At 49.4% G+C, this 12,353-nt stretch overlaps 1 protein-coding gene and 1 long non-coding RNA gene across 6 annotated transcripts in view; one reads left to right on the top strand and one right to left on the bottom strand.

Annotated features, from left to right (window-relative positions):
• Positions 1-1,662: 1,662 nt before the first annotated feature.
• Positions 1,663-10,997, bottom strand: LOC139075362 (uncharacterized). The gene is made up of 2 exons (XR_011525714.1): positions 10,897-10,997; positions 1,663-2,053 (listed from the first exon to the last, which is right to left on the bottom strand). It is a non-coding gene; the product is annotated as an uncharacterized lncRNA (long non-coding RNA).
• PDE8B (phosphodiesterase 8B) overlaps positions 10,080-12,353 on the top strand; it is a 217,432-nt gene continuing 215,158 nt past the window's right edge. The window contains exon 1 of one of the 5 annotated variants that reach the window (XM_070571586.1): positions 10,080-10,267. In XM_070571586.1, the coding sequence (XP_070427687.1) occupies positions 10,232-10,267 (36 nt within the window). In that variant the 5' untranslated portion in view covers positions 10,080-10,231. Of the gene's footprint in view, positions 10,268-10,291; positions 10,831-12,353 lie in introns of those variants that run through there. The other 4 variants (XM_070571578.1, XM_070571580.1, XM_070571581.1 and 1 more) reach the window with 4 other exon arrangements.

Genomic DNA, 12,353 nt, shown 5'->3' with positions numbered 1-12,353 from the left:
GAGACACAGAGCAGTTTTGCCAGGGAAAGTTGGAGAAAGGCAAAGACAGAAAGTGACATCAGAGCCAAGCCTGGGAAGAAGACATCCACAGAACGAGCAGGACTGAAGGATAAAGGAACAAATCTCCTTTAAGAACTTTTTTGTTGTGGTTTTAAGCTCTGATCTAAATCATCATTATGAGCTTCTAGAAGATACGTGGCCACATAGTGTTGAATTTGATTTAAAATATTGCATAAACCGTTATGTATAGAAACACATATGGAAACAATCTGAAAATATTTCTTCTCAAATATAGTGCCATTTGCTTTTATGTATTTGCTATTTACGGACGAAAATGTGAAATATGGTTTGGTCTTCTGAGACTCAGAACAAATTATATCAACATTCCAAGCAAAAATAATTTTGGTTATTAATTCATTTGTTTACTTACTTGGTCAGTCAACAAACATTTAGTTAGGAATTTCAATTTTTGAAGCACTGCAATAGGTCCTTTGAGGGCAAGAAAGATATGTAAGACATTGTCTTGCTCTCAGGCCTCTTCAAGGCTTAGGAATGAGAAAAATACTTGGACACAAATAATTCTAACACAAGTAGTGGTAAGTGATATGGTGAATACAAACAAAATGCTCCAAGTGTCTAGAGAAAACAGCTATTTTCTGAATGGGAAAGTCATAGAAAGCTCGGCCATTTATGGGAGGCCATTTGCACTAGGCCTCGTAGGATAGGAAGGGATGGGACATAGAGAAACGAGGGGAGGAGAGGTGTTCCAGGCAGAGGGAGATTTGTGAACAAAAGGGCTGGGAGGTCACTTGTCCTGTTTAGGGGTATGACTTGGGGAAAGAACTGGAAAAGTTAGATGTCAGCCTCAGCAAAATTTGAGCTTGATTCCACTGGCTGTGACTTGTTGGAATTTGAAATGCCAAGCGTTTGTCACTTGGTTCCTTGTACGCTTGTTTTAGTTGGCATCTCAGGCCTGACCTTCATCTTGGCATAATTTTGTCCACCCCATGGGATATGTTTTAAAAAATCAATCTGTGTATGACGATAGTAATAAAGTCACAATGTGGCTCCAAATAGCCATAAAGGCCACAGATTGAAAGTAGACCCTTTCCTTCAGGAATTTACAATTCCACATCTGGAGGTTGAAAAAGATGGGGTTCATATCAGAGTCCCTTCAGGAGACAGTTGAAGGCTCATCCTACACCTGTGTGGATGGGTGTGGGCAGGGTTAAGGGAAACCAACTAGGGATGGTGCAGCTTCTGTGGGCTAGGGAGAGCCTGCAAGCTGTCACCACCAGTAGGCTGAAGGCAACACCCCTAGGCAGATGGTAGTAGGGCAGGGGACACAGCAGACATTGGAACCTGGAAAGAGTTCTGCATTGCCATGGAGGCGCACCGCCACTGCCCGCGCTCTGATCCTGTGCTGGTGTCTCCCATTGGCTGAACTGGGCTGATGGAAGCCAGAGGGCAAGGGGCCATGATGTATTCCCTACAGGTCAGCCTGCCAGGGCACACCGTCCAGGGAGGAGGGATGGAGAGCACGTCTGGAGGGGCGAACAGAGACTGTGCAACACACTCCTTTTCAGCTTTAACATTTCTATGATTCCAAAACAACCCAAACTATAGGAAGCCTTCATTCAACAAATATGTTCCAAACACTCATGCTGTTCTCAGAAATTTATAAAAAATAAGAAACACGGGGAATCCATCGGATGGATAGACGAATGGGTGGATGGTGATGGAGTCTTCGGCTGAGAGTTCACTCAATAGTAACTCAACTGGACGGCAAGGTTGGTGAACACAGGGACTGGGCCGGGTCTCTGCATCGCTGAGTCCTCGGGGCCCAACGCGGTGCCTGGAGCTTCGTAGCTCCCAATAGACGTCTGCCTGAACAATGTGATAGATGAAATGTGAAGACCAACATAGAATGGGCACCTTGGAGTCTTCGGTCAGGAGAACCCACATTTGGGCCAGGAGCTGATGTTCTTGGCCCTGGGAGAAGCAGTGCCTGTTTTTCTGCTTCTAGTACCTTTTAGGTCAAAGCTTCTAGCACCTGCCAGGGAACAAAGACCGTTTAATGGTGTTGGGGAGATAAAGGACAGTCTTGCCTTTCAATTGTTCCATCTTTTCTAGTCACTTAGGACGGCAACATTATAACTCCTGCATCCCAACTTCAATTCATTCATTCATTTATTTGTTCAGTGAACATTTATGGAGTGCTTACTTTGTGTCTGAGAATCTAAAAATAAGACAGATGCACCCTCGGCTCTCAAGGAGCTTAGTCTGGTTGGAGCTACAGACACGACATTAGGAAACTTTAGAGCTGGTGCTGGCACAGGGAAGGCAGGCCACTGTGGAGCAACAGGGGGACACCCAATTACAGGCTGGAGTCTCAGAGCAGGTAAGTTGAGTCCTAAAGAACTTTCCACATGTTTACTTTATCTCTGGCTCTCCCCACCACCACCCAGTAAGGAAGTAAGAAGGAAGTAGTAAGCAGTCAGTCAATGACTGGGAATGCAAATTCCTGGCTGAGGTAACACTGACAGAGTGCCATGAGTCAATCAGTGAACGCAAATGGAGGGTACAGGCCTTCCTCCCCAGAGAAGAGGAGCAGAAGGTCAGGAGGGTACAAAGTGGGCACCCGGATGGGAGAGAGGGGAGGACAGGTACAGAAAGGGAGGTGGGGGGCGGTGGGGGGGGCGACCAGACAAACCTCACTGCAGAGGTTTCTGGAGAATTGGTACTATTTACTTTGCATTCTTTGCAAACAAATGGAAAGTATGTGAGGAGGTCTGTTTGTTTATATCTGCTTGTTTGTTTTTTTATCTGCTAGCAACTGAATATAATAAAGGTCTCAGAGATGTTGTTATGGACCTGCATGGTCCGTATTACTCGTGACCCACCTGGTTTGTGAAGGAGTTTGCCTGGTTTTAAAACATGGGCAATTTTGTTACCAAATTGCTTCATTCCCAGAGGTTTTGTTAATTAGACATTCTTGTCTTTAACTTGAATACTATGACTAGGAATGGGAAGAAAAAAATAATTTGGGGAGGAGGAGCAGAGGGGGAAAAAAAAGAAATAGAATGTTAGTCAAAATCTAAGGGGTGAAAGATTCTGAATTTATCTATATTGCCCTCTTTTTAAAGAAAAAAAAAGCCTGCTAGAGTTGTGAGAATTTGATTAAAGTGGATTTCATTTCTTATACAAATTTGGGAAATAGAAGTTTTTTTGTTTTTCTTTAGGAAGATCAGCCCTGAGCTAACATTTGCCAATCCTCCTCTTTTTGCTGAGGAAGACTGGCCCTGAGCTAACATCCATGTCCATCTTCCTGTGCTTTTATATGTGGGACGCCTGCCACAGCATGGCTTGATGAGCGGTGCCATGTCTGCACCCGGGATCCCAACCTGCAGACCCCAGGCTGCCAAAGCAGAACGTGTGCACTTAACTGCTGCGACACCGGGTCAGCCCCTAGAAGTTTTTCTAATTTACTACCGCCATCTCATTTTTTAAAGGAGGAAAAAACCTTCCAGCCCCAGAAAGTGTCTCTGTGTTAAGTGTGTGTGCAGCTGTATCTCATTTTCTATCAGAATATTACTTCTGTCAGGGAGTGGCTCTCCACTTGCAGTCTTTAAGGTGTTTAGAGTTTTGAGGTCCTTGTTCTGGAAGAACTTACGCCGGGCCCAGCCTCTGGCCAGAGGGCGGATTATCTTACCTTCTGGCCATCTGCTCAAGTCTCCTTTGTCCCAGCCCCTCTCTGTTCACCTCTTGAAAGCCTTTGAGGCTAGATCCTTCCCTCTCCTGCTCAGAGCTTCCTCTCTTACCTATATATTGATGACACCTGAAGTTTTAGCTCCAACCCAAACATTTCCCGTCACCTGCAGACCTGTATCCTCTTACCTACTGACATCTTTCCTGTGTGTTCCACGGGCACCTCAGACCCAGTATACTCAGAGCGGCTCACCAGAGTGCTTGCCCTCGCCTGACCAGTGCCTGCCTTGTGGGAGGTCCTAGCATCCAATAGTTGTGCAGTCACGGCCCCTTGGTTACTAAATCCCTTTCTTTTTTTTTTCCTTTTGAAGATTGGCCCTGAGCTAACACCTTTTGCCAATCTTTCTCTTTTTTTTTTCCTCTCCCCAAAGCCCCAGTACATAGTTGTATATCCTAGTTGTAGGTCATTCTAGTTATTCTATGTGGGATCCCACCACAGTATGGCTTGATGAGCGCTGTGTAGGTCCACACCCAGGATCCGAACTGGTGAACCCTGGGCTGCTGAAGTGGAGTGTGCAAACCCAACCACTTGGCCCTGGGACTGGCCCCACCAAGTCCCTTTCTATCCCCGAATTTCTTTCCGGTTCTTCCCTCCTCTCCATTCCTAACGCCAGGGCTCTTCTTCAGGCTCCCCTCAGCTCTTTCTGGACTATTATTAATGACCTCTCTACCCCTACTAGTTTTCTCCAGCCCATGCTTCCCACCAACACCAGATTTGTCTTTACAATGGGCAAATCTCCATGTCTCTTCCTTCTGTAAAATCTTTCAGGAGTTCTCCATTTTCTAGCTCTTCTTATCAATGGAGGAGTCACTTGAATGGTTTCATTCTCTTTGGCAGGTTCCTCCTGTTATACGGCGATGGCCCCTGAGTCTCTTTGCTGGCATCTCCTCCTCTCCTTGACCCCTAAGAGTTGGTAGGCCCAGAGTGTGGCTTCCTCGCCCTCTTCTCCCTTCTGACTACATGGCCCTCTTAAGTGACCTCCTCTAGCTCCACGGTTTATGGCAGCGTCGATACACTGATGACTCCCAAATTCGCTGCCCCAGCTCTGACCTTTCCACTGAGCTCCAGGCACAGAGATCCAGCTGCCTCTTGATGTCTTCACTTGGATGTCTAGTAGAGACTCAGACTGAACAAGGCCAAAGCAGGGTTCTTGATTTCCCACCCATTCTTTTCTTGCTCCTCCGATACCATTCTCCATCTCAGGAAATGGCACTACCATCCACCCAACTGCCCAGGCCAAAACCCCAGTGGTTATCACTGTTTCTTCTCTCTCCTCACTCCACTCCCCACATGCACTCCATCGCAAGTCCTGTCAGCCTTCTATTCAAAACGCATGCATACTGAACCGGACCGTTTCTCCCTGGTCACCACCATCTCTAGCTTGGATTAATCCAAGAGCTCCTACCAGCTTCTACCCTTAATTCCCTAGAATTGACTCTCCACGCAGTGGCCAGAGCAATCTTTTCAAAAAGCAGATCATACTGTGTTTCTTCTCTGCTTAAAACCATCACAAGCTTCCTGTCGTATCTGCCCACGCTAGGATCCTATCTCTTGCTTGAACTTAACTGCGCTTGTTCCTGCCTTGAAGATTTCGCATACACTGTTCCCTTGCTGGGATCCTCTTCCCCCACATCTTTCCATTCCTAGCTCCTTGGGGTTATCCATGTGTCAGATCAAATGTCCCTTCCCAGAGAAGCCTTCTCTGACCTCGCAAACTAAAGTGGCCTCCCCATCAGTCTCTCTCTATTGCAGTAATTTGTTTTATTATCTTCAGATCATGATAAAGTGATCTTTTTCTTTCTTGTTAATTGTCTCTCTTCCCCTCACTAGAATGTAAGCATCGTGACAGTATGGATTCATGTTGTTTACAATCTATCCTCAGCACCTAAAATCATTCCTGGCATATGGTAGTTGTTCAAAAATATTTGTTGAGTGGATGAATGAATACATAATTGAACAAATTTGCCTCTGTTAGAAATACCTCTCTCGACAGATAGACAGACAGATAGATAGATAGATAGATAGATAGATAGATAGATAGATAGATAGATACGTATGTTAGGTGTAGCATCATTGAAGACCAGGAGAGGCTTGGCTCTCAAATACACCTAAAGGAATGTATGACAGCCACTCAACACTGTGGCCTCTCCTCAGATACCAGTGCAAGGCTTTCATCATTAAGCTTATTACCTCCTGCTGATAAATAATGGTGAAAGATATTTTATTGTTAACACCCAACTTCCCAGTCCACTTAATCTTTGCAAATTTGTAACTCGGGCCCCAGGGCCAATGCCCATCCCTGTGACAAGTGCAGGTTTACTCTGAACTTTCCATTCTTCTCTCTCTGTTCGTCTTGAGCCATCCTGAGAGCAGGCACCGGGGCTGGAGGATGTCTGATCTGGAATTCTATGGGATGTGCATTCGGTTTCCTCAGAGTAGCTTTGATTGATTCTGTCTGAGATTTCATTATGATTAGGAAAAACTGGGGCTGGGATCCTGAATCTCCTCACAGATTAGGGTGAGGGAGGCATAGGGGACATCAGGTGGCCTCTTAGAATCTGTTCCTCTGTTGTGAGAAGGACAGTTAGGTACTCTTTGTGTATTCCTTTGGCTCAGGATAGGGATAGTGATGATGGGATAATGGGATAATGAGGATGGGGATAATGGGATAATGCCATGCCCACTCGTGGAAGAACTCCAAGGGGAATTTAATGCAGGTATTGCCAGTGACACTGATGATCAGGGAAGGTAAACCACGGACTTAACTTCTCCAGAAATTATCAAACACTGTGGCATTTGACTGTCCTGGTCTTCCATACTGTGACAATCAGGCACCCCAGCTTGTCGCACATCAACATCTTCAATCTTCAAAGAGGAATGACCGGTGATATGATCAGAAGAACCTAGATGGTGCACCCTGTTTGTTTTAACCTCATCAGTGGAACCAAAGTCCTGTTATCAATAGATAACTGCTGCTCCTCCAGCTCTCAGAGGTCGGGCTTCTGTGTATTTCCCGTGAACTAGAAAGAAAACTTTCTTCCTCCCCCATATTTCTGCTTCTTGGGTTATAGATTGAAACAGGCAGATTCCACTGCATGTCCGGGGCCACCAGAAAGCCAGCTCCAACCAGAAGCCACCTTACTCCCTCTCATGTTCTAAACAGCTGGACACATAGGCCATGGGTGAAGCTGTGAAATGGGTGGAGTTGGTTTTTGCTGCCCACTTCCTTCACCCCAGAAAGAGTAGGTCTACTCTTCCTAAGTTAGTGGTGTGTTGAGTGGCTCTTCAGAGAAGAAGAGAGGGTCTGATACACACAGTCTTATGAAGGTTTTAGAGGCACAAAGAGTTACCACAAATAGAAATACTTACAGTTTTAAACTTTAGGATGCTGAACCAATTAGAAAAAAACCAAACACACTCTGAGGGAATTTCAAGCCCTGTAAAGTCTGGGTAGGGGAGACATTAGGGGCGTGGGCAGGGAGTGGGGTGGACTCCAGCACCTCTGAGCTAAATCATGCCATGTTGGCTATTGCCTACTTACCTAGCTAGGTCCAGGAGGAGACGACAGGGGCATAAACAGGCTCTGTTTCACTCCTGGCAATAGGGGTGCCAAGGGAGGGACTGGCCAGTGACACTGCAATAGAAGTGCTGACTGGTTGGTATGGAGAGCAAGAGAGGAGGAGGAAAGCCAGACGGCTGTCGAGTAGATCGGGAGAGTTGGTAGGAGCGGTAACCACTAGGAACCAGATTTGGTAGGGCGATGATGCCGTCTGGTTCAGAAACTTCCAGTGTGAAATACTGACGGGCTCAAGTAGAGATGTCCAGCAGGCAAGGGGAAGTGTGAGAGCAGAGCTTCATGCGCTGCGTTAGCTCTCCCCAGCCCCACCCCCAGCTGGACGGGGAACTCTGCCTTCTTCTACCCTTCCTTCTCCTTCCTTCTTGTTTTCCTTTCTCTCTCTCCCTTCCTCCCGTCTTCTCATTCTTTCTTTAAAAATCAGACACCACTTTACAACCCCCTTCAAGGTTCACGGAAGGAAGTAAACATCCAGGGGGTTAAGCCTTGGGCTCAACTTTGCTGTATTATAGTAAGGATGCAGCAGAAAACTTTTAAACATGAGGCATCCAAAGACACTTAAAATCGGACAAATGTGTGCAGACCCTCAGAACTCTGGCTAAGAGTTTTGAGACACCGTCTGTTTTAATGCAATATCTTGGGAACAACAGACAGCCTGCTGGTTGCACAGGCAGGTACTGAGTGCAGACAGCCTCCCAGTACTTCTCAAGCGGCTCTTCTGGACAATCCCACACTTACAGGAGCGAATACAGCGGCTTTTGTGTTTTTTTTTTGTAGATAATTAGAAAAGGTACTCGGAGGATTTGGTGTCTTTTCCTTTCCTCGTTGTCTCTTATTTTTCTCTTTCTTGTCTTCCTTTCATTTTATTTACTTTCTTTTCTGAAAATATTTGTATTTTTTGCTTGGGGTTAATTTACCCTGAGTTTTTGAAACCATCCTTTTACCTGCTGGGTTATTTTTGCCTCAGACTTTCTTAAAGTTCTGTTGCTTTACCCGCTACCACATCTCAACCTGAACTTGGTCTTTCGCCTTCTGATGTCTTCGCTCTTCTGCTTTTCCTCGTCTAGACAGGGCCTGAAAAGGCTGTGACTGTGAATTAAGGATAGATGCCGCTGATAATTTAAATGACCTTAGCCCTTCCACCTAATCCCCCTTTGCCTCATTTTTCCATCTGTGGAAGGAAGAAGCGTCTTAGTTTCACTGTTGTACATGACAAAGGACCACAAACGTAGTGGCTTAAACAACACATGCGTCTTATCTCACGGTCTCTTTGGGGCAGAAGTCTGGGCAGGGCTTTACTGGGTCCTCTGCCATCTGTGGGGCCACAGTCTCATCTCAAGACTCGAGTGGGGGAGGGTTCTCTTTCAAGCTCTTCTGGTTGTGGGTAGGACTTAGCTCCTTTCAGTTTGTTGGACTAACTAGCTCTTGGCCAGCGGCACCCTCAGTTCCTTGCCACGTGGGCCTCCCCAACGTGGCTGCTTCATCAAAGCCAGCAAGTGTCTTTCAGTAAGCCTGTGAAACCTAATCACTGAAGTTGACATCCCACCACTGTGCTGTATTCTTCGGTTAGGAAGCAAGTCACAGGTTCCCCCACACTCAAGGGGGGGCAATTCCACAAAGGCATGAAGGCCAAGAGGTGGGGATACCTGGGGGCAGTCTTAGAGTCTGTTCACACAGAGAGGAGTGCTTTTGAGGGAAAATACTTTGAGCTCCTTAGAAAAAGTCTATAAAGGATATATTCATACTGCTCTCATGCCTTATTGTAGGCCTTTATAGATGATCACTAACACCAAAATAAAGTTTCTCTTTGTCTCCGTCCATGTCCTGTGAACTAGGTTTGACTTCTAAAAATGACTTGTTTTCCTTTTCTGCCGCTAGCAATCTCATCAGTCTCTCTGGATGAGAAAGCCAGCAGGAGAAGATTACTCCTGTGGATCTCGGTTTTGGCTGGACTGACACAGCGCTGTGGGCAGGGAGAAAGGAGATGCCGATGCAAGTGCTCTCGAGGTCTTTGTTGGAAACCCCTCCGGCCTGGAGGAGCCAGGTGCAGGGCAGGCGGAATAATAACACAATTGAGATCTTTACAGTGGGGGCATCTAATTACCCACAGTTTATTACTTTTTCAAAGTGTCTGAAGGCGTCATATCATCTCCCTAGACCTCAGATTCCAGCTCCCTAAACAGATTGCGAGGGGTCAGGGTGGCAGCATCTGTGGTTGATCCACGTTTGACTCACGTTGGTAAACTGTCCGCACTATTAAGGCTGAGGGATAATCCCCCGACACACACACGCATAATAGCGTGTTGCCTATGTATTCATTTGATTACAAAAGTTCTTCACTTTGAGGAAGAACGATCTTTATTATATAGGGTATATCGTATATATATTTATAAGTGACTAATGTCTCTCACTTTAGGATCTTTTAAAAATAATCGTGTATGCGAATTTGAGTTGAGGGATGTGGCAGATCTGGTCCTTCGGTGTTTTCTCAGGGTGGAGGCGCTCGGAGAGGACAGTGGAGAGAAGGGTGGGCGCGGTGAGGAGGGAGCTGGGCGCCCCAGACCCCAGTCCTAGGAAAGGCGCCAGGTTCGGCAGCTCCAGCCAGCCTCCACTTCCCTCCAGCGGCGGGAGAGGCGCTGCCCCGAGCCGAGAGCTAGGGGGGCGCCGGGCGGGCTCAAAGTCGGGGCTCCGCACCCCGGGAGGGGCGCTAGGACCCAGGACCCGCCGGCCTCGGGACGTGCCTGGGGAGTGAAGGCGCACAGAGGCTCCGGCTCGCGGCCACAGTCCCTCGGAACGGCCAGACCCTTCCCGCGGGCGCGAGGCCCGGCGCGGGCGCGGAGCCCTGGGCCCTCGGCGGGGCTGCGGGCACGGGCGCCGCCGCCGCCGGCATGGACCAGCCGCGCTGCCCGCCCGGCGCGCGCCAGGTGAGCCCCGCGCGGGGTCTGCCCGTCCCCGAGCCGCCGCTGCGCCGCTCCGCCGGGCCCAGGGCGCCAGGCACGAGCCAGCGCCGGCCCCGGGCCCCTTCCAGGCGCCCCGCCGCCGGAGAGGAGTGTTTCTGCCCTGTTTGCCACTAGTCCCGGCGGGTCCTGTGCCAGCGCCCCTCCTCCTTCCCGGGAGGGCAGCACCTGGAGCGGCTGCCGTGCCCGCCGCCTGACCGTCCCTCGGGGCGGGCGCGCTCTCCCTGCCGCAGCCCAGCGCTGCCGCGTCGGCCCGCGCCGCTGCCTCCTGTTGCGTCCGAGTTTCCCACGCGCTCCCTGCGCCGCCGCGGTGCCCCGCTTTCCTCCGCGTGCTTCCAGAGGCTGCGGAGCTGCCTCCCCTCCCCAAAAGCAAACCAGCGCCAGCCCCGGCCTCCCGCGAGGACGGGGGTGTCCAGGTGCATGACGCCTCCGTGGCCTCACTGCCGCGCTCGCGACTCCGTGACCCAGGGGACCCGTTCCCACCCGCGCGCAGCTCCCGGGACGGCGCTCGCTGGGCAGACAGACGGAGCGTAAGGTTCAAACCACGCGCCTCACGTGGGGGAGATGCAACGTGGGCGCAGAGAAGGGTCTCTTACCATCGGTCGTGGGAAAGTGCCAATGAGAACGGTCTGCAGCGCGGGAGTGGGGGTGGGGGAGCGCTTCGTCCAAGGGGGAAGCCGCGCAGGCGGCGCTGGCCCTCTGAACTTGGGGGCGTTGTGCTGGGCGTCACGTCACCTGAAGTGCACTTAGTTACCAGAATTAGGTAGACGGGGTGCCCTGGACTGTTGCGGGAGGTGAGGCTTGCGCCAGCCTTTGTAAGGCTTGGCCACGGGTCTTTAACAGGCTTCTCTGTACCTTCAAGACTAGCCGTGCCCACCCATGCTGCTCGCAGCTCAGTCTGACACCAGATTGCCCTCTCCAGGTTTCTAACCCCAGAAAAATGTCGCTGACGAGTTGCTATGCGCGAGCTGCGAGTTGCTAGGGCCGCGAGACCACCACGGTTGAGCGGTGGGCATCTGCCCCCGCAGCCTTTGCCGGCTGCCAGGTCAGGGCACTGGGGGGCGTGCCTGCCCTGACAGTAACAACCGCTGGCATTAGAACCTGAAGTTAAACACGTGTCGCTGACCTGGAAGAGAGACTTCCTCTAAACTGTGTGTTGGGAGACAATCAACAATCAACAAAAACATTCACACAGGGTCCACGGGGGTAGGCGAGGGGAAGGGGTCTCCCCCTCTAGGGTTTTAGAATCTCCTGGCTGGCATTGCCAGTTCTGCTTGACTACCCCTCTGACCTTGAATGAGCTGTTTTGACTTTGCTCGGTTTTCCAAGAAGCAAAAACGGAAGAATACTACTAATTGGCCAGTAGTGGAAAGAGCATGCCCTGGGAAGCCAGTCTCTGGGTTCTAGCCCTGACTGTACCGCTGACCAGCTGTGAAGCTGTGCGCAAGCCGGGCAACCTGTCTGGGCCTCAGCTGCCGCAAAAGGCTTAAAAGAACCTTTAATTCTGGGTTGCCAAGCTTAGCTAGCCTAGGAATCCTCACTACTTCTTTGCAGTCTAACTGTACTTGGTTACATGCATGCGTGGACCGAAGAGGTACTGGGTCAGAACTGTGGGTGAATTGAATTTTAATTCCAATCTGTTTATACAGCCACACAAATCTTTCAGGCTTAAGGTCTGAGGAAATAAACCTAGCTGGTTTAGTTGTTGCTTAGGATGCCCTGGGAAGGATCTCAAAGAGAAAGTCCTGTTTACGTTAGAGTGTGGTTGCATAAAAGGTCCTTTCTGTGCATTCGAGAGAACCTGGCCAGAACCACCCTTACAGAAGTCAGTAGAGGAGAAGCCCCGAACTGCTGCCTCGATGGAAGAGGGCTGAGCGTGCCGCATAGCCCATGGAGGCACCTTAGCTTACACCTGATAGACCATTTGTTCACCTGGGAAGGACTCTGCGAGTGTTAACTTCTCAGAAAAGCAGTTTATCCATTTGGTAATGAAATTGCCTTTAGAAGCTACGTTAAATATTGCAATGTCTAACCTTGCTGGAGTCTATGGGGT

The sequence above is a fragment of the Equus przewalskii genome, chromosome 13, assembly GCF_037783145.1.
Source record: "Equus przewalskii isolate Varuska chromosome 13, EquPr2, whole genome shotgun sequence".
Lineage (NCBI taxonomy): Eukaryota > Metazoa > Chordata > Mammalia > Perissodactyla > Equidae > Equus > Equus przewalskii.
Note: the sequence above shows the minus strand (reverse complement) of the source record. Positions and strands in the feature narration are given on the sequence as shown.